The following is a 21,476-nucleotide window of genomic DNA, read 5'->3' as shown; positions in this document are numbered from 1 at the left end:
TCAGGCACCCCCTGCCCGCAGCACGGAGCCCCCCCCAGCCCCCCCAGCACACGGCCAGGACCCCTCAGCTCAGCCCCTGCACCAGCAGGGGGGGGGTAGCAGCGAGAGGGGACGAGGGGCTGGAAGGGGTGGGGGGGGCAGAGCGAGGCCCCCTGGCTCCAGCAGCTCCCAGGGGGGCTCGCAGCCCTCCCCCAGGCTCACAGCCCCCCCCCCCGGGTTCATTTCTTCATGATCTGGGCCCGGGCCCGGTTCAGTTTCTCCATCAGGGCGCTGTCGGTGCCGGGGGTGCAGCGGGCCAGGACGCAGCTCAGCTCCGCGTCGCTCTTGTGCTCGATGGCAGCGTCGGCCGCCTGCTCCAGGTCCCTGCGGGCACAAAGGGGGCTGGAGGCTGGGGGCTGCAGCACCGCTCCCCCCCCCCACGGGGAACAAGGGGAAGGAAACAGGGGCTCCCCCCCAACTACAGAAGGAGGAGGCTCATAGTATTGCCCCCAAGTCCCCCAAAACCCACAGCCTGAGGAACGCCACTGCACCCGGACCCAGCTGCTCCCCCCAGCCCCAGCCTTGTCCCCGGGCTCCCCCCCAGGGCTCCCCCCGCTCCCACGCACCCCACGAGGATGAAGGCCTTGACGCGCTGCTCGGGGGTCACACGGGGGGCGTACTTCTTGGCCTCGTAGCGGTTGTGGTGCTTCACTGCGATCTCCACGAAGGGCTGGGGGGAGAAGAACAGGGTGAGAGGGGAGGCAGCTGCCCCCAAACACCCTCCCCAGTTACAAGACAACACAGGGACCCTGCCCTGTGCACGGGGACAGGGTGAAGGGCTGCCAGGACCCTCCAGGAGCGAGGCCAGCCCTTACCAGGTAGCCGATGGGCGACTTCTTGCTCTTGGAGAACTTCTCCATCTCCTCCCAGTCTCCGCGCGTGGCCAGGGCGTTGATCTTCAGCCACCAGTAGCTGGGGGGGGGGCAGAGGGAAGGGGCTGCTCCAGCTGCCAGCAGGCTGCAGCCCCCACCCCACCCCAGGGCACAGGGATCCCCCAAACCCTTTTTAGGGAGGTGGCTCCCCAAAAAGCCGCCCCCCAGCCCCCACCGCTTGTCGGGGATCTTGAAGTCGCGGTAGAGCTGCTCGGCCTTCTTGTGGTGGCCGTCCAGGATCAGGGTGGAGACGGTGTCATGCAGCGAGAGGTCGAGGTAGGGCTTGTCGAAATCCTCCTGGAGGTGCCGCTGGAGCCGCAGGAGCTTGATCTGATCCTCCGTGGCCTGGGGAACGAGGTCCTGGCTGAAGGGTCCCTGTCCGAGGGGCAGCACCCCCCAGCAGGGTGGGGACCCTGTGGCCCCCATCCTGTGCCCATGGCCCAGCTGAGCCCTGTGCTACAGTGGGGGGGGGGCCTGTGGCACCCCCCTGGCCCCACTGCTCACCTTGGCAGCAAACTCGTTTTTGGCCTTGTAGTACTCGTCCACCGCGTTCTGCAGGGCTCCTACTCGCCCCTCGATGCGCTGGGGACAGAAGCCACGGCCACGTCACCCCCCCGGCAGCACGGCTGGCACGCTGCAGGGGACGGGCGGCCCCTCAAAGCCCAGCAGGAGGGGTGGCTGACACCGACACAGCCAAGGCCAGGCTCCAGCGTGGTGACACACAACACTGATCACCCAAAAGAGGAAGAGGGTTGGACCCCTCCCTGCCCTGGGGGGACCCAGAGCTCCCCAGCACACACAGGAGGGGACAGTGACCTCCAGCACAGAGCCCCAGGGAGGTGCTGGCCCTGGGGCATGAGCCAGGGGGTCCCTTCATAGTGCTTGGAGTTGGATTTGATCCTTATGGGTCCATCCTAACTCGGGCTATTCTGTGATTCCCACAGCTGGAGCCTACCCTGAGGGTGCAAACACCGGGCTCACGCTGCTGACCCCACGGGACAGGCGCAGGCACCAGGCAGGACGTGGCCCCCCCAGCCCCTTCCCCAGGGAGGGCGCCCAGGACGCTGCCACGGCCCAGGAGGAGCCAGGCTGGAGCCCCCCAGCCCTTCCACCACCCTCCTCCTGCCCCCGCCGGGCACAGACCTTCTCCGAGTAGCTGGAGTGGACGTGGAAGTTGCCGAGCTCCTGGTGGTTGTCGTCCTGGTTGTACAGGTCCTTCAGCGTCTCCCGCTCCTGGTGCTTGCAGAACTGGGGGGCACAGGGAGAGGTGAGGGCACGCAGGGACTGGGAGCTGCCTCTGAAACACCGCAGCACCACCAGGGCCCCCCCGAGGTGGCGGGGCAGGGGACAAGGGGCAGAGGAAGGAGCGGGCAGCCCCTACCTGGCGGTAGAGGCTCAGGGCCACGGGCTGGTTCTGCAGCGTCATGAAGAAGGTGCCGCGGTTCAGCTCGTTCTTCAGGTGCAGCACCACGGTGTAGACTGGGGCAGGGGCAGCGTTTTGGGGCAGGGGCAGCGTTTTGGGACATGCAGCCAGCCCTCAGCACCAGGAGGGGAACAGGGGCCACCCGAGCACAGGGCACATCCCTGCTCCACAGGTCCCAAGCAGCTCCCACCACCCCCATCCCACGCCGCACAGAGCCATAACCACGTTCCCCCAGACTCTGAGCCCTTCCCAAGGGAGTTTTGCTGCCCGGAGGCTGAGCAGCCCCCCGGTGCTGGGTTCCACAGAGCCCGTCCTGCCTCAGGACCCTCCCTCACGCCCGCTGCCCCCCCAGCCCTGCCCCTTACCCAGGTCCGTGTCCCCACTCTCGATGGCCTTGCTGAGGGCCAGCTTGCTCCGCTTCATCTTCAGCAGCAGCGGGACCTGCTCCCCGGAGCGCGGCTCGTACTCCAGCAGCTGTGGCCAGCAGAGAGGGCATCAGCACGCAGCCCCCGTGGGTGCCAGCACCCCCCCGACACCCCGGGGACCTTGATGGCCAGCTCCGTCCGGCCGCAGTCGTAAGCCCGGGCGGCGATCTCGGAGTAGGAGATGCCCGGCGTGTCCCCCAGCTTCTGGTTGATGGCGTAGGCCACCTCCTCGTCGGATTTGTCCTTCTGCTGCACCTGGAGGGGAGCAGAGCGGCGCAGTCAGCACGGCCCTGGCGCTGCAGAGCCCCCCCCGAGCCGCCCCCCGAGCCGCCCCCTCGCCTTGTAGCAGGCCCAGTGGGCCAGGATGCGGCTGACGCCCTGGATCTCGGAGAGGCGCAGGTACTCGCAGATCCTGATGGCCAGGGGGTAGAGGCGCCGCAGCACCAGCCTGGGGGGGACGTGGAGGCTCAGCGGCGAGCCCTGGAGCAGGGCGGGCGAGGGGCCACGCAGCTCAGCCGGCCTCAAGAGGGGTCCTGAGAGCTCAGAGCCCGCTGAGCCCCCAGCTCTGTGGGGACTGCAGCGGGGCCGGGCACAGCCTCAGCCTGGGCTGCTCGGGGACGGGGCCGTGGTGCCCCGTGCAGGGGAGCCTCACCTGTCCACCAGGACCTCAATGGTGAGCTGCTTGTATCTGTGCTGACAGTCAAGGGCGTTTCAGACCCCCCCAGAGTGCAGGCAACGCTTGCTGGGTGCCCGTCCCCTCCCGGCAGCACCCCAGGGCCAGCCCAGCAGCACGGGATCCCGTCACGGAGGGACAGCCAGCCCGAGGCATGGGCACAGAGCCCAGCTCAGACCAGCACTGACTGCACCACCTACCAGACCCCCTGCCCCCCCAGGGACCCCCTGCCCCCGCCCCACGAGGCAGGATACTGGGTGAAGGTGAGGGGGATGCCGATCTGGTAGTCCCGGATGGCGTTGAGCACCCGCAGGTCCTGGCACATGCGCACGAAGCTCTCCGGGGGGAACTTGTCGATGAAGCACTTCCCAAAGGAGGCTGCCTGTGGGAGAAGCGCGGGCTCTGGTCACGGGAGAGGCCTGGAGCAGGCGGGGAAACGCCTTCGGCCTCACCCAGACCCTCCTCTGCCTCCTTCTCTCACCCGCAGCAGGGATTTCTGAGTCTCCGGCTCGTGCTCGTAGCCGGCCGCCTCGATGCACTGGCTCACCGCCTCCGGGAGCAGCTTCTGGTCCTTGATCTCCCGCAGGTACTCGTCTGCCTTCTGGCTCTCCTTCTGCAGGGAAGCACAGCCCGTGGGGGATCTGCGGGCCAGGGGACGCTCACCAGGCAGGGGGAGCCCCGGGACCACAGGGGCTGCCAGGCCGTCCCCGTCCCACCGCAGAGGCAGTGCTGGTTTGCACCAGAGCCGCCCCACCAAGCTGGGGCAGGAGGCAGGTACGGAGCAGGGCAGGGTGCCAAACCTCGTACTCCTTCTGTGCCTCCAACAGGAGAGCTCCTGGGGCCATGGAGGCGATTTTGAAGATCTCTTGGCTGGCCTCTGCAGGGGGAAAAAGGAAAAAAAACAGAGCATGAGAGTCTGCCCCACAGCAGGTGTCACCTGGGGCTGTCCCAGTGCTGCTCCCAGTGCAGCTCGGGGGCCCTAGGGGAGATCCCGTGCCAGTGCCCGCTCCCAGCGGGGCTGGAAGGGCCTCACCCGGAGGACACCTCACCTGGGATCTCGTGCAGGAACTCGTGGGAGGTGCGGGACAAGATCCGGACCCCATCCAGCTCTGGCACCAGGTAGGAGTCCTCATCCAGGACGAATCTGTGCTCTCTGCTAAGGGCTCGTGGGAAGGGAGCGGTGCAGAGCCAGCCCAGCCCCACAGCGTCCCCCTGTCACCCACCCCCCCGGCTGGGCCTCGTGAACCCCCTCCCCTTTTCCAGGGACTGGGGAGGGACAGGGATCGTCCCACCACGACGGCCCTGGCTCACCCCTGGGGGATCTGGAGGGGGCCGTGCAGGGCAGGGCACAGCACAAGGGGCTGCAGGGGCTGGCACAGCACCAGCTCTGCTCAGAGCTGGGAGGGAACTGGGAGGGAACTGGGACACGAGGAGGAGGGGAACAGAGGAACCCAGCCAGAGGGGGGGGGCTTTCACTGCACAGGACTGGGATGGCTGGGGCAGCAGCAGCAGCCCGAGGAGCTTGGGCTGGCCTTCGGGAACGACCCCAGTCCCTCCTCCCCAAAGGATACTGGATGCACTCCGTGGAGTTCCCGACCACCATCAGCTGCCGGTCCCACGCCATCACCACAGCACGCTGCCGGCTGCGGGGACGCATGCACCTGTGGGGGAACCCCACGGGGTCAGGGAGCGCTGCCCCCAGCCCTGCTGCAGCACCAGGACTGCCCCGCAGCCCCCACGCCTGGAGCAGGGACACGAGGGACGGTCCCACTCGTCCCGGGGTGGCCGTGGAGCTGGGCAGACCCCGGCAAAGGGTCGAGCATCCAGGGGTGTGTGGCGGGGGGCACAGCCAGGGGGCCACTCACCAAACCATCTGCTTGGGCGGCGCTCGGATGCTGCAGTTGAACTCGCAGAGCTTCTCCTGGGAAAGAGACGAGTCAGGGAGAGGTGAGGGAAGGTGGTGTGCGTGCTGCTGGAGCCACACACCGAGGGGTGTGATTAGGGATGAAAACCAGCACAGAGCACACGTCCTGCTGAAGAAGCTGGCTCCAGCTCCAGCCCCACAGGGAGCCAGGGCACGGCTGGCACAGCCAAAGGGTGAGGACGCTGTGTGGGCACTTAAACTGACTGCAAGAAGCATTTATCTGCTGCTCTGGGGTGCAGCCCATCCACATGTAAAGCAAGAAACTGCTGGTGCGCAACCGAGACCAGCAAGTGGACAGAGACTAAAGGAAACCAAACTGCTTCAGGGGAGCACATAAATAACTGGGACACCTCCAGTATGGGAATCGGGCAAAGTCCTGCAAGGCCTCCTACACCTGAGTGACCACAATACTCACAGCAATAAGAGTGAGACTAGCTAGGAAACGATACTGGAACCGCCCAGTTTGGGTACAGGTGTAAGAGAATCTGGTCTGGAAGAAGCACTTAGGGGCTGGCTGTTTGGGAGGAATTCAGATGTAGAAAGGGAGATGCAAATGTGGATTTGGAAGTGGAAAAATTGGTGAGATAGGTATAAAATTAAATGAAAAAACAAAAGTGGGAGGATATTTCAATGACAGGAGTGCAGATGCTTATCAGAAGCAGCAAGGCCAGCCTGCAGAGCTGAGCCCATCAGAGCCCAGAGGGAAGCTGCTGGGATGCCCCCCTGGGATGCCTCAGGTCTGGCTGCGAGAGGCAGGGAGGGAGCGCAGAGCAGGGGCAGGCAGCCCCCAGCCCCCAGCAGCAGGAAGAGGAGCTCACCTTCAGCGTGGCCAGCCCCATCCAGATGTAGCCAGTGTCGGTGAAGAGAGCCAGGAAGCGGTAGTTGAAGGACACGGCCATCTGCAGGTAGGCGCCGGCAGAGGGGCTCATGCCAGGGGGGGTCTGGGACAGGGAAAAGGAGAGGGTCAGGGGAGAGGGTTACACCTGGGGCACCACCCAGGGACACACAGCGTGCCACACGCCAGCACCGACTGCACAAGGGGCTGTGAGCTGGCCAAAGCTGTCCCCTCCCTCGCTGTGCCCACCTTGTCCTCACCCCTTTGAGGTGTCTGGGTGTTCGTGCTGCCCGTGGGACAGCAGGGATGGGGGAGAAACCTGCCAGCGAGTGCTGGAGGCTGCCCCGCTCCCCTCAGAGTGGGTCACTCACCACCACGGAGCAGGAGGTGTTGTCCAGCAGGTACAGGTCCTGGCCGATGGCCAGCAGGACGATGGTCACTCTGTCCTGGGACAGCACGGCCCAGCAGGAGGGGGGCTTCTGCAGGCCTGCAGCGGGCACCAAGCGTCAGGGCCCTGCGGCAGCCGGAGCGGGGAGCGGCGGGGATGGGACATACCTGGGACCTCGGGCATCCTGCGCAGCTTCAGGTCATCGATGTTGGTGGCCAGGGAGAAGCGGTGCGCCCCGGTGAGGATGGCCACGCCGGTGCCGTACTCCGTGTGGAAGACCTTCGCCTCCAGCACGTGGTTCTGCAGCACCTCCTGTGGCATGGAGAGGGAAGGAGAGAGGGAGGTGGGCCTGGGCTGCGGCACTTGGGCTCTGCAGCATGCAGCCAGAGAGGCATCAGGGTTTGGGGAGTGAAATTATCCCACGGAGGAGTGAGCCCAGCCCCGTGCTGCACGGCCAGCAGCATCCCAGCTGCGACAGGTCTCGCTCCTGCACCAAATCGGGGCTGGCTCTGCCCCCAGCTCATGTCCGAAGGGGGGGCTGTGGGAGCCTCAGGCTCTCAGCTGAGCCCCGTGGGGCTGAGATCACCCAGGAAGGCCTCACAGCACCCCTCTGCCACCCAAACCCAGCCCTGCCCACCTGCTGGTGAGGAGCTCCCCGGCCCTTCCCGCGCTCTGCACCGCCCCACTCACATTGCCCATGCTGAAGTGGCGCTTGAACTCGCAGAAGAGGTTGTAGATGAGCACCGTGCCGTCCTCCTGGATGCACAGCAGGTCCTCTCTGGCCGTCCAGCCCAGCTGCACCACCTGGCCGCTCTTCCACTGCGGGCACGACACCGCTCACCGTGCTGCGGGGCTGCTGGCACCCCACCGGGCTGTCCCTCCGGGAGGTGTGACCCCCAGCTCTGCAGCACCCCAGGATGAGGGCAGCTTCCCGGCAGCTCCCCTGTGCCTGCCCCAGCCCCGTGCAGGGGGACGGGGGGCACGGTGCTCCCGGGACCCCAGCACCGCTCCCACGTCCCCTCTCCCAGGCCGGGCGGGCTCCCTGTCCCTGTCCCTGCCCCTCTCCCCCCATACCCAGCCCCCGGTGCCCCCCGCACACACCGCTCCCGAGCAGCCCCTCCTTAAAACTTCTGAAACTTTTCCTACTTCAATTTTCTGCAATACTACACTTACTGAATCCAATCAATTCCAATTTTAATTCCATTCATTATTTTGCATTTAAAACGAAAAAAAAATTTAGTTGACTACCAGAGTACTGTAACTATTTAAAAAGTACCTATAACTTAACTTAAATTCTTCAATGGGCAGACAAAATATCTGTTATTTTTTCTTGTTATTCTACACCAGGAAACAGCTATTAGAAGAACACGAGGGAAAAAAGTTTGTTGATGCTAGCTGAATTTAAAGTGAATTGTTGCTGGATGAAAACTGTTTAGAACAAACTTATCCTGCGGCCTCCGGGCACCCCGGGGGCAGCAGCAGCTGCACGGGGGGCTCTGAGGCCCCGTTTCCCCCCCCCGGGGCCGGGCCGGGCCCCCACTCACCGGGATGCTGGCGAGGAGCAGCCCCGAGGCCGAGAAGGTGTCCAGCAGCGGGCGGGCACCGGGCGACTTCTCCCTGCGGCCGCTGTTCCGGAGCAGAGCTGCGGGCGGCCATGGGGGGGCCCTCAACCGGTGGCACCCCCCCGGTGCTCCCCCCCGGTGCTCCCTCCCCGGTGCCCCCCGTACCTATGGGCCCCCCGTACGGGGCGGCCGCCACCAGGCAGTCCCGCAGCTCCTCGCGCAGGCCCCACTCCATGGCGTACAGCTCCGACTTGCTGCCGGCCGGACACACGGACACACGGACACACGGACGGGCCGGTGAGGAGGCTCCGAGGCCCCCACCGGCCGCCCCCCCCCCCGCCACCGGCCGCCCCTCACCGGTAGAAGGCCTCCTCGCCCAGCGGGTTCCAGTTGGCCGTGTAGCAGTCCATGGCGCCGCGCAGGGACCCCCAGGGCCGCCCCCGCCCCGCTCAGCCCCTGCCCGTGCCGGTGCCGGTTCCCGTGCCCGTGCCGGTGTCCGCGGCCCGGCCCCGCCCCGCCCCGCCCCGCCGCCACTGACGCCGCGGCTGCCGCCATCTTGAGTGAGGGCACGGGAGGAGGGAGGGGCGGTGGGGGGGCAAAGGAGGTGCCGCCATCACGAGTGAGGGCACCGGCGGGGTGAGGGAGGCGCCGCCATCTTGAGTGAGGGCGCGGCGCGGCGCCGCCATCCCGGGGTGGCCCCGCGGGGCCCGGCCTCGGTCCCCGGTGCTGGGCGCAGGCGGCGCCCACGGCAGTGCCCCGGCCCCGAGCCCCTTCCAGCCCCGTTCCAGCCCCGTTCCTCGCTGCCCCGCAGCACCGTGCATGGCCTGCACCCCCCCGATACCCCCACTGACACCCCCAGTGACACTGACACCAACACCGACACTGACACCCCCAGTGACACCCCCACCGACACCACCACCATCATCCCCGACACCATCCCCGCCACCCACCGGGCCAGCACCAGGCCCGTCACCCCCCCGCCATGCCTGGTGCCAGGCCGGGGAAGCCCCCAGGGGGCACCCGCTGTGTGTAGGGCCGCAGGGCACCGGGAGCACCCCGGGCCGCAGGGCAGCACCAGGGCCCAGCACGGACACGGGCACAGGGCAGGGAAATGGCAGCCCGCAGCACGGGCAGGAGCTGAGGGGGCTTGCACATGTGGGGACACCCCCGTACACAGCCCCAAACACAGACCCATACACGGCCCTGTATACAGCCCCATATACACCATACACAGCCCCATACACAACCCTGTACAACCCCTGGACATGGCCCCGTACATGGCCCCAAACCCGGCCCCGTACACGGCCCTGTACACGACCCCATACACAGCCCTGTACACGGCCCCATACAAGGCCCCAAACACAGCCCCAAACACTCGTGCAGCACGTCCCACAGGTCTCTGTTTATTTCTCAGTGCTCTAGGATCCAGGAAAGGCCCCGGACACTCAGCCTGCCGCGACCTCCTGGTCCCGGTGCCGGTGCCGCGGCGGTGCCTAGCGCGGCGGGGCCGGGGACGGGGGGCGGCCGGGCAGGTCGCAGCGGTACTGGAAGATCTGGAAGCAGAGGAGGCTGGCGAGCAGCGAGGGGCTGGAGGTGCCCACCTTCCTGAAGCCCTGGCCCTCGTAGAGCCGCTGGGCCACCACCTGCACCACGGAGGTGTAGAGCACCACGGCCCCGTAGCCCCGCGCCTGGGTGAAGCGCAGCACCTCCCCGCACAGCGCCTTGGAGATGCCGCGGCCGCGGTAGTCCTTGCTGACCGACATGCGCTTCAGCTCCAGGGCCACCCCTCTCTGCGCCGGGTCCTGCGGCGGGGCCACGGCCACCATGCCCACCACGGCCCCCCCCGCCTCCGCCACCCAGAAGCAGGAGTCGGGCGCCCGCATGTAGGTGGTGCGGATGTCGAGGAGGTCGGTGTGCAGCGCCTGGCGCACGTAGGACGTGCTGAAGGAGCGGAGCAGGGGCCAGGCGCCCGCCAGCGCCAGCGCCGCGGCCCCCAGCGCCAGCAGCCAGCAGCCGGCGGCCGCCCGCACCGCGGTGAAGAGGGCGAGCAGCGCCAGCTGCATCCGCGCCGAGCGCAGCACGTGCCGGTACACGGCCGGGGCGTGCTCGATGATGCCGCGGGCAAAAAGGGACCGCACGGCGTCGTAGTCCTGGTCCCGGTACTGCCGGATGCGGTAGGGAGCCATCGCTCCGCTGGCACCTGTGGGCGGTACCGGGGGGTCACAGCAGCGCCCGGCTCCTGCGGCCCTCAGCGCCCCCGGCCATGCCTCGACCCCACGGTGCCCAGGACACGGGCACCACCACGTCCCCCATCGGCTGAGCACCAGCCTGCGGCCCGCACCGCCCTGTCGGTGTGAGTGCCCCCCTGCCACCAAAATCCTGCACAAACCCTGCCTGGGGCAGGCATCCCGGGCCCCCGTCCTGCTGGTCCCCCGTGGGGTTTTGCCCCGCTCCCCTCACCCCGAGCACTTCGAGCAGCGCCAGCCCAGGGCTGTGCCGGGCTGGACTTGCATGGGGGTCCCTCTGCAAGCAATGGGCGGGGGGGGGGTCCCCATTTTTGTTCCTGATGAGGCCACAGAGGTGCTCATACCGCCAGCCCCAGGGCCCCAAAGCCCTCGAGGCTGCAGTGCTGGGACGAGGGGCCGACCAGGACCTCCCCAGCAGCACAGCCCCTTCCAGCGGGGCAGGGTCTGGGGGTTGCTGCCCCCCTGGCTCCCCCGGCAGCCCCAGCACTCAGTGGGGTACCAGCACAGTCCCAGCTCCCCCCAGTCAGTGGCAGGGCAAACCCTGGGCAGCCGCCCCGCACCGTGCAGCCCGGCCTCTGCCCTGTGCCCCACGGAGCTGTCAGCGAGGGGCAAAGTTTGTGCCTGTGGGGGCTGAGCTGCCCCGGGGGGGGGACCCCGAGCAGAGAGGGGCTGGGGAAGGGGCTGGGGATGCTGCAGCCCCCGGGGGGGCTGTGCTGGCCTTGTCACTGGGGGGGGGCACCTGCCCCCATCCAGCTCCGTTAGGGGCTGTGGCACCGCGCACCCCACTGGTGGGCTCCTGGCCCCCCCCCCCCGCTGCTGCCAGCCCCCTGCACGCCGTGCTGCCCCCCCCAGCCCCACGGACAGGGGCCCGCAGCCCCCCCACGGGGCATGGGACGCGCTTTGCTCTGCGCAGCCCCAGCTCCCCCCCCCCCGCTTCCCCTTTCCGCCTTCGCCGCTTCCCTCTGCTCCCCTCTCCCCTTTCCCACTCCATCTCCCCCCTTCCTCCCCCCGCCCCCCTCCCTCCTCCCCGCTCCATCTCCCCTCTTCCTCCCCTCTCGCCCCCCCCCGCTCCCTCTCCGTCCCCCCCCCTCCGCTCCGTGCCCCCTCCGTTCCCCGCTCCCCCCGTTTCTCCCCCGCTCCCCCCGTTTCCCCCCGTGTGTCCCCCCTCCCGTGTCCCCCCCCCCGCCGCCCGGTGCCCCCCCCGCACACCGAGGCCCGCGGCCGTGCCGGTTACCGGCGGTAGCGGCCCTTACCGGGGCCCGGGCCGGGCTGGCGGCGGCTGCGGGCGGGCGGCGAAGGGGAAGGGGCGGCCCCCCCCGCACCGGGCTCCCCGCGGCGCCTCCGCCTGCACCGGGACCGGCACCGGGACCGGGACCGGGCGAAACGCACCCGAGGGCGGCCCCGGGAGGCGCAAGGCGACCGGAGGCGGCGGGAGATGCTCGGGCACGGCGCGGGGATGCGGGGGCTTGGCCTCCCCCCCACGGGAACCGTGCCCCCCCCCCGGGGACTTTGCCCACGGGCAGCGCCGGTGCCGTGGGCTCCCTGCCAGCGGCTCCACGTCCCGCGAGCGAAGGGCGGAGGGGACGGGCGGGGACGGGCGGGGGGGGGGGGGCAGCAGCACCCCGGGGCCCGTGTCCTTGCTATGGGGCCGGGGGGGGCCGGGGGCTGCACACAGAAAGGCACGGCCCCGCGTGGAGTCCCCCCGAGGGGCTGCTGGGGGTCCCTTGGGAGCTGGCAGCCCCCCCAGTGTTCCCCCCCCCCCCAGCACAAAGTGGGGCTGCGGGCAGCGCTGCAGACACTTTTATTTCACTGCCTGCGGGGGGGGCGGCAGGGGCAGCCCCCGGCCCCCGGGCACTGCAGGGGGGCAGCGAGAGGAGGACACGGCCACGCGGCACCCCCGTGGGTCCCCCGCGCACCCAGGGGACACGGGGGCATCGCACACACACACGCACCCCAGGGACCCCCCCCCCGGCAGGCTGAGCCCCCAGGGTGGGCGTCTCGGGGTGCAGCAGGTTTGGGATGCCGGGGGGGGGGGTGTCCCCAGCCAGGCACCGCACGGCACGAGGGTCCCAGCCCCCCACACCCCCTGCACCCCGCACTCCCTGAGAGGCATCGCTGGCGCGGCTTGGCCAAAAGGCACGAGGCGGGGGGGGGCTCCCCGGGCACACCCCACACGGATTCTCCGGCACAGCGGGGTCCGTGCGTGGGCCCTCCCGGTGCCGCCAGGCTCAGGGCAGCTCGTAGCGGTAGGTGGTGACGGTGCAGTTGGCCAGGCGGCCGTAGACGGTGGGCAGGAGGTAGCGGCGGTCGCGGCGGAAGCCCAGGCGCTCGTAGAGGGCGCGCGCCTCGTGCTGCAGCATCATGGTGTTGAGCACCACGGCCCGGCAGCCGCGCTGCTGCCGCGCGAAGGCCAGGGCGGTGCGACCCAGCGCCGCCGCGATGCCGCGGCCCCGGTAGTCCTTGCGCACCGCCATCCGCTTCAGCGCCAGCTCCTCGCCGCCGCCGCCACCGCCGCCGCTGGCCGGCCGCACGCCCACCGTGCCCACCACCCGCTCGTCCGCCTCCGCCACCCAAAAGCAGGCGCCGGGGCCGTCCATATAGGCGGCGTGGATGTCCCGCAGGTCGTCCCCGAGGCAGCGCTCGATGTAGGCGCTCCAGGCGCAGCCCAGCAGCTGGCGGCCCAGGGCCAGCAGCAGCGTCAGGGCCAGCACGGGCAGCAGCAGGGAGCGGGAGCTGGCGAGCAGCAGGCAGAAGACGCAGCCCAGCAGCAGCAGCACCCAGGGCTGCCGCAGCACGTGCAGGCACAGCGCCGGCGCGTACTCGTTCATGCCGGTGGCGAAGACCTCGCGCACCGCCTCGTAGTCCTCGTCGCGGTACGGCCGGATCCGGTAGCCCGCCATGGTGTGCCCTGGGGCGGGAGAGGGCGGCTCGGCCCCGGCGCCCCCTGCCCGGCAGGGCCTCAGGACGGGCTCAGGGCCACCCGAGGAGCCCAAGGGCAGCGCGGCACCCATGGGTGCGGGCAGGGCAGCGCCAGCACTGCCCTGTGCCCCGGGGAGCCCCCGCATCCCTCAGTGCCCTCCATGCCCCTCGGTGCCCCCCGTGCCCTTCAGTGCCCCCCGTGCCCTCCAGTGCCCCCCACGCCCCGCTGTGCCCCCCGCACCCCTCAGTGCCCCCCGTGCCTGTTGGTGCCCCCCATGCCCTGCAATGCCCCCTGGGCCCCTCAGTGCCCCCCACACCCCTCAGTGCCCCCCGGGCCTCTCAGCACCCCCATCTCAGCGCCCCCCGTGCCCCCCACACCCCCCGGTGCCCCCCATACCCCTCAGTGCCCCCCGTGCCTGTTGGTGCCCCCCCACCTCTCCGTGTCCCCCGCACCCCCCGGTGCCCCCCGCACCCCCCGGTGGTGCCCCCATCTCTCCGCGCCCCCCTCCCCTCCTCGCGCCCATGGACCAGCCCTGGACGCCCCCCTCTGCCCCCCCCCCCGGGACCCCCCCCCCTGGACCCCCCCCGCCCGGGACCCCCCCCCGGCCCCGGCCCCGCCCCCGCTCACCGCTCCCTCCGCCCGCCGCCGCCGCCTGCCCGCCGCCGCGGCGCTCGCTGCCCATTGGCCGCCGCTATTTCCGCGGCCACGCCCCCCCGCCGCCACCAGCCAATAGGCGCCCGGCGGAAGGGCGGCGGGGGCGGGCCCTCGGAGGGGCACGGCCGGTCACATGAATGAAGCGTGAGACCGGCGGGGGGGCGGGGCCAGCGCGCGGGGGCGGGGCTTCCGTCGGCGGAGGCGCCATTGACATCCAGGGAAAGGGGGCGGGGCAAGGGGCGGGGCGCGCGTAAAACGGGCGGGGCCTCCCCGTTAGCGCCCCGCCCCCGCGTGGCGGCGCTGGGCCCGGAGGCGGCGGAGGCGGCGGCGGCGGAGGCGCAGGGGGAGGTCGGGGGGGGGCGGCCGGGACGCGGCCCCCGCTCGGCCCCGCGGCCGGCGCCGGAGCAGGCGGAAGCTGCAGGCCGTGGGCTCGTTGTGGAACGGGACCCGGCACGGCCGCGTGGCCGCCTCGTAGCCCTCGGCCCGCGCCGTCACCTCGTACTCGCCCGGGTTCAGCAGCCGCCAGTAGTCCCCGTCCGCGGCTGGGGGAGGGCGTCAGGGACCGGGCGGGGAGGGGACACCCCCGGCACCAGCCCCCTCCGGGCCCCGTGTCCAGACCCATGCCCAGCCCTGTCCCTGCTGCCAACCCCATCCCACCCCATCTTGTCCCTGTCCCATCCCCTCCCCATCCCCATCCCATCCCAAATCCCATCCCCATCCCATCCTCACCCCATCCCATCCCCATCCCATCCCCTCCCATCCCATCCCATCCCGTCCCTGTTCCTATCCCTGTTCCTGTCCCTATCCCCTCCCCTGCCCCATCCCATCCCCTTGCTATTCCCATCCCCATCACATCCCATCTGCATGCCAGTCCCCATCCCCTCCCCATCCCCATCCCTTCCCCATCCCATCCCCATCCCATCCCATCCCATCCCATCCCCATCCCCTACCCTCCCCATCCCATCCCCATCCCATCCCCTCCCCATCCCATCCCCATGTCCCCTCCCCAGCCCTGCCTGTGTCCCCCCGTACCGGTCCGGACGTCGTGGTTGATGCCATCCACAGAGATGATGGCGTTGGCGATGCCCTGCTCTGTGTCCGCGTCCCGCACCACCCCCTTAATGCCGCGGTGCACCTGGGAACCACGCACCAGGGCGGTGTCAGGGGCAGCCCCCACCCCAGCACAACGCCCCCGGCTGCACCCAACGCTTTCTGTACCCCAAAACAGGCTGTGGGGCACGGCACGGGCCATGGTGGCACAGCACACACACACACACACACAGCACACACACGGTGCGCACGCCCCTGCTGCCCCAGCCCCAGCCTCCCCATTGAGGGAGGAGGGAAGGGGGGTGCAAAGCCTCGGGGGGGCATTTGGGGACCCCCCGGCTGCGTCCCGCCACCAGCCCCTCGGTGTCGGTGGGACCCCCCGGGGCCGGGGGTGCCTCCCAGTCCCACACCTGCTCCATGTAGAGCAGCAGCGACTCGCGGTTGTTCTCCCACTCGGCCGGCAGCTCGGAGGCGTGCGGGAATTTGTCGCAGGAGAGCTCCACCGTGATCTCGAAGCAGTTGGTGTGCAGGTAGCTGAAGTCGTTCATACCTGCACGGGGCGGCGGGGGCGTCAGGGGGGGGAGCTGCTGCCGCCGTGCCCCCCGCTGCCCGCCCCCAGCCCCGCGCTCACTGCCGGGCACCGTGTGCCAGTTGGCCCCGTTGATGATGTTGCCGGAGCGCATGAAGTCGTCGTAGTGGCAGAGGCGGCGCTCCTCACTGGCCATGGCCAGGTTGGAGGTGGCGTAGACGGTGGCCAGCCAGCGGAAGACGCCGTCGTCGGCCGTGGGCGTCAGCTCCTGCGCCTTCCAGTAGGTGCGGGTCATGTCGAAGGGGTAGGTGACCACCAGCTCCCCGCCGTGCAGGTTGGCGCTCAGCACGAAGGGGTAGCGCTGCATCCAGTCGATCACCGCCCGCGTCTCGGGGGCCACCTGCAGGCACACTGCGTCAGGGCCACAAGGGCTGGGGAGTGCAGCTGAGACCCCTGCTCTGTCCCCATCACAGCACCCAGCTCCATGGTGCCCTCACCGTGGCGTTTGCGAAGGTGTAGTACTCGGGGATGGGGATGTAGTGGTTGGGGAACTCGTGGGGCACCAGGTCGTTGTCCTCGGCGTCCCACAGCGCCGTGTTCAGGTCGGCAAAGTTGTGGTTGAGGTCGATGCCCTCGTAGGTCCAGCGGCCCATGGCCCAGCCCGACAGCTCGGAGCCCTGCGGGGCACGTGGTCAATGGGCAGCAGTGTGGGGGAACGCACAGCCCCAAGGGGCCCCGGACCCTACCAGCTTGTAGGCGGTCTCGTAGCCGTCGGGGTTCATGGAGGGCAGGAGGTGGATGCGGGTGTCGGTGACCAGCCGCACCACGCGGGGGTTGCCGCGGCGGAACTCGCGGCACAGGTACTCCATCAGGTTGAGCAGCAGCTCCCGGCCCAGCACCTCGTTGCCGTGCATCCCCGCCACGTAGCGGAACTCGGGCTCGCCTGCGGGCACGGCACCCGGTGGCTGCGGGTCCCTGCTGTGCGCCCCCCCGGCTCTGCCCCCCCCCCTCCCCTGCCCTGGGGCTGCGGGGCACGTACCCACTTCGTGCTGCCCAGGGTTGTCGGAGATCTCCATGACGTACATCTTGAGGCCCAGGTAGCTCTTCCCGATGCTGTAGACGCGGGTGATGTTGGGGCACTCGTCGTTCACCCGCTTCATCAGCTGCGGAGGGCAAAGCTCTCTGCGCCGGGGTCCAGCACACCCCCGGGGGTGCAGGGACCCCTGGACTGGTTTGGGAGATCCCCAGGGGTGCACAGCCCCCTGCCCCCGGCACCTTTCTCATCTCCTTGTAGTTGTGGTGTCGGAAATCCAGCTTGTCCGTGGGCACGGGGTCGCTGGGCCAGTAGTAGATGTTGTTCGGGTCTGCAGGGAGCCGGGGACCCGTGAGAGAGCGGCAGGGAGCAGGAGCTCAGCCCCCAGCCCCGCAGGGAGAGCCCGGCCTGGGGACATGGGGCAGGGGCTGGGGGGCGCCCACCTGGCAGGGGGCAGCCCAGGACCTCCGCCCGCAGGCAGATGGTGCCGTTCTCGAACCAGGTCTGCGGGTTGATGCGGATGTAGCGGGCCACCACCGGCGAGGGCAGCAGGTTGAGCACCGGCGTCTCGGGGTCCTTGTTCCCCGGGAAGACCTGGGTGGGAGGCGCAGCCCCTGCGTGCCCCCGGGCCCGAGCGCGGCACCGAGGGGGGGGACGCGGGGCTGGGGCAGAGCTGCCGGCTGGGGACCGAAGGGTTACGGGCGTGCGGCCGCCCAGCCCCGGCCTCCCCTGGCCCCCCTCCAGCCCCTAATGAACAGTGGACACGTGGCGCTGGGCTGAGCCCAGCACCGGCACCGGGGGGACCTGATTTGGGACAGAGCCACGGGGCCTGGGGCACCCGCACTGCTCTGCCCCCACCCCACAGCGGGACCCCCGGCACAGGGTGAGCGTGGGGACCCCAAACTGCTCCTGGCACAGGGACCCCAAACTGCTCCTGGCACGGGGACCCCAAAGCCGCTGCTGGCACAGCGCTGCCCCAGGACCCCAGCCCTGCTGTGGCAGCCCCCGTTTCTCTCCCATCCCTGCACCCCCCCGGGGGGGCTGCCTGCACCCTCCCTGCCCGCACCCCCAAGTGCCCACGGCTGCCCAGCTCTCACACGTGCACCCAAGCACCAGGCTGCCGTGTTCGCCTTCGGGCACGCTCCGCCGTGCCATGGGGCCCTGCGCACACCCGCGTGCGTCCCCCCCCCTGTGCTCCCGGCCCCCCCCCCCCCGGGTGGGCAGCGAGGACAAGCAGCCTTTGTGCGGGAGGGGAAGCGCTGGAGGATGCTCTCCGGGAAGGGAGGCCAAAGGCAACAGCACCGGAGCCCAGCACAGCGCCCGCCCGTGCCGTTAACTCCGCTGAGCCCTCGCTCTGCGCCGGGGCTGGGCTGGGGCGCAGGGGGGGGCTCTGCTCCCCCCCCCCCCCCGGGTGCCTACCGCCTCCTCGGTGCCGTTGCGGCACGGCTGCCACGTGTGCGTGTCGTTGCTGAACTGGACCTTGTAGGAGGTCACCCAGTCGTACCTGCGAGGGGCAGAGGGGTCAGGGGGGGCCCGGCCCCCAGCCCCGGGGCCAGCCCTGCCCCGCGCCTTACGTCCAGATGGAGTTGAGCCCCTGCGTGATGACCCCGGTGAAGTTGGTCAGCCGGCGGGCGTCGATCTCCAGCCACTGCTCCTTGTCCTCCTGCCCCGCGCACCAGCCGCCGTCGAAGAAATCCCCGTCGTAGAGCCCCGACTGCGGGCAGGAGGGGGTCAGGGTGGGGGGGACACGGGGCCCATCCCGGGCACGGCCCCAGCGGCCCCTCAGGGAGCTGTGCTGGTGCTGCGCTGGTGCTGCAGCGACAGGGGACAGCTCCGTGCTGACCGGGTGCCTCTCGGCCAGGGGACCAAGCCCTCCTTTAACGGGGCCCTCGGGGGGTCCTGGTGGAGCCCCCCCACCGAGCAAAACACAGATGAAGGCAGCAGGGGCAATGTGGAGAGCCCCAGCTCCCCTGAAACACATGTGCCATGCACACACCATGCACACACCATGCACACACCATGCACATGCTGTGTGCCATGCACACGCCATGCAGGTACCATGCAGGTGCCATGCACACCACACACACAACGAGCACACACCACACACCATGCACTCACCATGCACACACCATGCACACACCATGCACACACCATGCACACATCATGCACACATCATGCACATGCCATGTACATGCCATGCACACGCTGTACACACACCATGCACACACCATGCACACATCATGCACATGCCATGCACATGCCATGCACACGCTGTACACACACCACGCCGCACACATCATGCACACACCATGCACACATCATGCACACGCCATGCACACACCATGCACACACTACGAACACGCCATGCACATGCCACGCACACGCTGCCACCCTACCTGGATGTTGAGCCGCCCGCGGTGGGCGCCCAGGCCGTAGCGCTTGTCGCTGGAGGAGCGGAGCTGGGAGTCCAGCACGCGCAGGGACTCCAGCCCCAGCGGGGGGCACTCTGGGGGCAGAGCAGAGGGGGCACGGCGTGCTCAGAGACCCCACGCAGGGCAGCTCCCACGCAGGGGTCCCCCTGGGGCTGCCCCCATGCTGTGCCCTCCTCTGCCTGCTGGTCCTGTGCATGGGGTCCCCGGGCAGCGCTGGGGTCAGGGCAAACCCCGCTCCCCAAAAAGCAAACCCCACTCCCCACAGAGCAAACCCCACGCATGTGTAAGGTGTGTGCAGCGTGCGGGGCTGCTGCTGTGCCCATGGTGAGAGCTGTGCCTGCGCTGTGTGTGCAGCACGGAGCTGTGCTTGGCACGGGGGGGGTGCAGCACATAGGTGTGTGCACACGCGTGTGCCCCCCTGCACAGCGCTTTCCCCCCCCAGCACCGTGTACGTACGAGGCTCCTGTGGGGCAGCCTCCTGCTTGGCTGGAGCCTTCGGCTTCTTCTTCAGCACCTTTTTCTTCACCACCTTGACCCGCACGACCTTCCTCCTGGGCACGGGGGCTGCGGGCAGGCACAGGGACGGGGTTGGGGGGTGCTCAGGGCTTGGGGGCTGCTGGCCCTTGGGGTGCCCCTGGGTGGGAGGGGGGCAAAGCTGGCTGGGGCTGGGGGCGCACACACCCCAATGGCCCCAGGGGGGACACGAGGAGGGCTTGGGGAACCGGGCAGCCCTGCATGGCCCCGCTGCAGTGTGTGGCCCTTGGGAGCACCCGGCACCCGTGTGCACACAGCCATGTGCACACACACACACACGCGCACACACACACATGTGCACACACACACGTGCACACAGCCATGTGCAGACACATACAAGCACGCACCCATGTGCACACCCCCGTCCCTCTGGCTCACAGGGATACCCTGGGGCAGCCCCTCACACGCACGACTTCAGCACAGCCCCCAGGTGTGTGCAGCCCCAGCTCACGAGCACACACACACACACGCATGCACACACACGCACACCCACCCCCACAAACCCCCTCCCCCGGGGCATCTGCACAGAACCTACAGAGTCTACACAGCAGGACCGGGCACAGCCGGCACCGGGGAATGCCGGCGCTGTGCCAGCCGTGCTGCTGCGTGTGCAAGCAGTGCACAAACACACAAAGTGCACAAACCACCAAGTGCACACCCGCAGGCACACAGCACACACTGCCACACGCTGATACACACAAACCATGCGCACACGTCCATGCTCACACGCACACTCACCCATACACACACACACACACACACACGCCCCAGTGCACGCTGAAATCCCTCCCCTCGCTCACACTCACTTGTGTACAAATAGCCCTGCTTGCACTGCCACGCACAGAGCTGCACACACACACAGACACACAGACACACACACACAAACACACACAGACACACACAATCATACATGGATGCACATGAACACACACATGCTCACACACATGTGCCAACACATGCACACACGTACAAGCACACACACACACACATGAACACACAGCTGCACACACACTAACATACACAGATGCACAAGAACACACACATGCACACACATGCACACACACACCAATACATGCACACACACACATGCTCACACACACACACACACACGCTCTCACACACATGCACAGCTCACACACCCCTATACGCACACATGCACCCATGTAAACACCTCCCCACATACACGCACCCCCCACCCACACATGTACACTCACCCCCACCCCTCACACCCCCCCCAGCCCCTGTCCCCCCCCCCCGCTCCTACCTTTGGCCCCGGCCCCCCCCTTCAGCGTCCCGCGCTCGGGGGGCTGGGGGCTGGCGGGGGTGGCGCTGCCCGGGCCCCCCCGCTCCGTGCCCCTCGCGGGGGTCGCGGCCGGGCTTTTCGGCGCCCCCCCCGTCGCGGTGCCCCTCGGGGGGGTCTCGGCGCTGCTGCTCGTTGGCCCCCCCGTCCCGGCGGCTCTGGGGGGCGCCGCCGTGGAGCCCCGGGAGCCCCCCACCCCCGCGGCCCCGGGTCTCAGGGCGCCGTCGGGGGGAGCCGTCTGGGTGGGGGGCGCGGGGGGGGCGGCGGCCAGCAGCGGCAGCAGGAGCAGCACCGGGAGCCGCAGCCCCGGCATCGCCGCGACGGGACGGGACGGGACGGGACGGGACGGGACGGGCGGCGGAACCGAGCCGAGCCGAGCCGAGCACAGCGGCCGCCCCCGCCCGCCCCCGCCCCTCGCCGCCCCCCCCCCTCCCTCGGCCCCTTCCCGGCCCCGTCCCCGCCCCCGGGCCCTCCTCGCCCCCCGCCGCCCGCTGCTCTCGCCGGGGCCGCGGGCACCCCCCGGGAGCGGGCTGGGGGCTCCCCCCCGGCAGCGGGGGGCTCGGGGTCCCCCCGGCTCTGCGCGCCCCCAGCCGGGCTCTGCGCCCCCCGGGGTGCCCGGGGCGGGGGGTGCCCGGGG

General features: G+C 69.6%; 4 protein-coding genes across 7 annotated transcripts; all 4 read right to left on the bottom strand.

Moving 5' to 3' along the window:
• Positions 1–88: 88 nt before the first annotated feature.
• On the bottom strand, positions 89–8,644 carry VPS16 (VPS16 core subunit of CORVET and HOPS complexes). Its single transcript, XM_084286730.1, has 24 exons — positions 8,499–8,644; positions 8,307–8,395; positions 8,124–8,221; positions 7,270–7,398; positions 6,747–6,891; positions 6,563–6,678; positions 6,175–6,297; positions 5,298–5,353; positions 5,004–5,093; positions 4,482–4,576; positions 4,233–4,309; positions 3,914–4,045; positions 3,687–3,814; positions 3,412–3,447; positions 3,099–3,207; positions 2,880–3,014; positions 2,700–2,808; positions 2,293–2,390; positions 2,055–2,159; positions 1,416–1,493; positions 1,087–1,256; positions 855–951; positions 606–709; positions 89–363 (listed from the first exon to the last, which is right to left on the bottom strand). Exons 1-24 carry the CDS (start codon positions 8,549–8,551, stop codon positions 219–221), a joined length of 2,517 nt encoding a protein of 838 aa, XP_084142856.1. The 5' UTR covers positions 8,552–8,644; the 3' UTR covers positions 89–218.
• A 921-nt stretch (positions 8,645–9,565) lies between these two features.
• On the bottom strand, positions 9,566–11,727 carry LOC311208939 (N-acetyltransferase family 8 member 3-like). 3 transcript variants are annotated; one of them, XM_084285982.1, is made up of 2 exons: positions 11,641–11,727; positions 9,566–10,341 (listed from the first exon to the last, which is right to left on the bottom strand). In XM_084285982.1, the coding sequence occupies exon 2, from the start codon at positions 10,325–10,327 to the stop codon at positions 9,635–9,637; it is 693 nt and encodes a 230-aa protein (XP_084142108.1). In that variant the 5' UTR covers positions 10,328–10,341; positions 11,641–11,727; the 3' UTR covers positions 9,566–9,634. The 3 variants fall into 3 exon arrangements, with proteins under 3 accessions (XP_084142108.1, XP_084142109.1, XP_084142110.1); XM_084285983.1 differs by having other exon boundaries at positions 11,622–11,661; XM_084285984.1 differs by having other exon boundaries at positions 11,597–11,656.
• A 453-nt stretch (positions 11,728–12,180) lies between these two features.
• LOC311208638 (putative N-acetyltransferase camello) lies at positions 12,181–13,976 on the bottom strand. 2 transcript variants are annotated; one of them, XM_084285486.1, is made up of 2 exons: positions 13,935–13,976; positions 12,181–13,295 (listed from the first exon to the last, which is right to left on the bottom strand). In XM_084285486.1, exon 2 carries the CDS (start codon positions 13,285–13,287, stop codon positions 12,616–12,618), a length of 672 nt encoding a protein of 223 aa, XP_084141612.1. In that variant the 5' UTR covers positions 13,288–13,295; positions 13,935–13,976; the 3' UTR covers positions 12,181–12,615. The 2 variants fall into 2 exon arrangements, with proteins under 2 accessions (XP_084141612.1, XP_084141611.1); XM_084285485.1 differs by having other exon boundaries at positions 12,181–13,331; positions 13,935–13,957.
• A 258-nt stretch (positions 13,977–14,234) lies between these two features.
• CPXM1 (carboxypeptidase X, M14 family member 1) lies at positions 14,235–21,152 on the bottom strand (the record flags this gene model as incomplete). Its single annotated transcript, XM_084286560.1, has 15 exons — positions 14,235–14,503; positions 14,994–15,096; positions 15,422–15,561; positions 15,643–15,940; positions 16,038–16,217; positions 16,287–16,483; positions 16,580–16,703; positions 16,816–16,904; positions 17,017–17,167; positions 17,993–18,077; positions 18,148–18,287; positions 18,970–19,079; positions 19,462–19,569; positions 20,804–21,077; positions 21,132–21,152. The coding sequence occupies 15 exons, from the start codon at positions 21,150–21,152 to the stop codon at positions 14,235–14,237; spliced, it is 2,289 nt and encodes a 762-aa protein (XP_084142686.1).
• Between the last annotated feature and the right edge of the window lie 324 nt (positions 21,153–21,476).

This window comes from Netta rufina (genome assembly GCF_964035555.1).
Source record: "Netta rufina genome assembly, chromosome: 4".
In the NCBI taxonomy this organism is placed as follows: domain Eukaryota; kingdom Metazoa; phylum Chordata; class Aves; order Anseriformes; family Anatidae; genus Netta; species Netta rufina.
The sequence above is the reverse complement of the archived record's forward strand: the minus strand, read 5'-3'. Positions and strand labels throughout refer to the sequence as shown.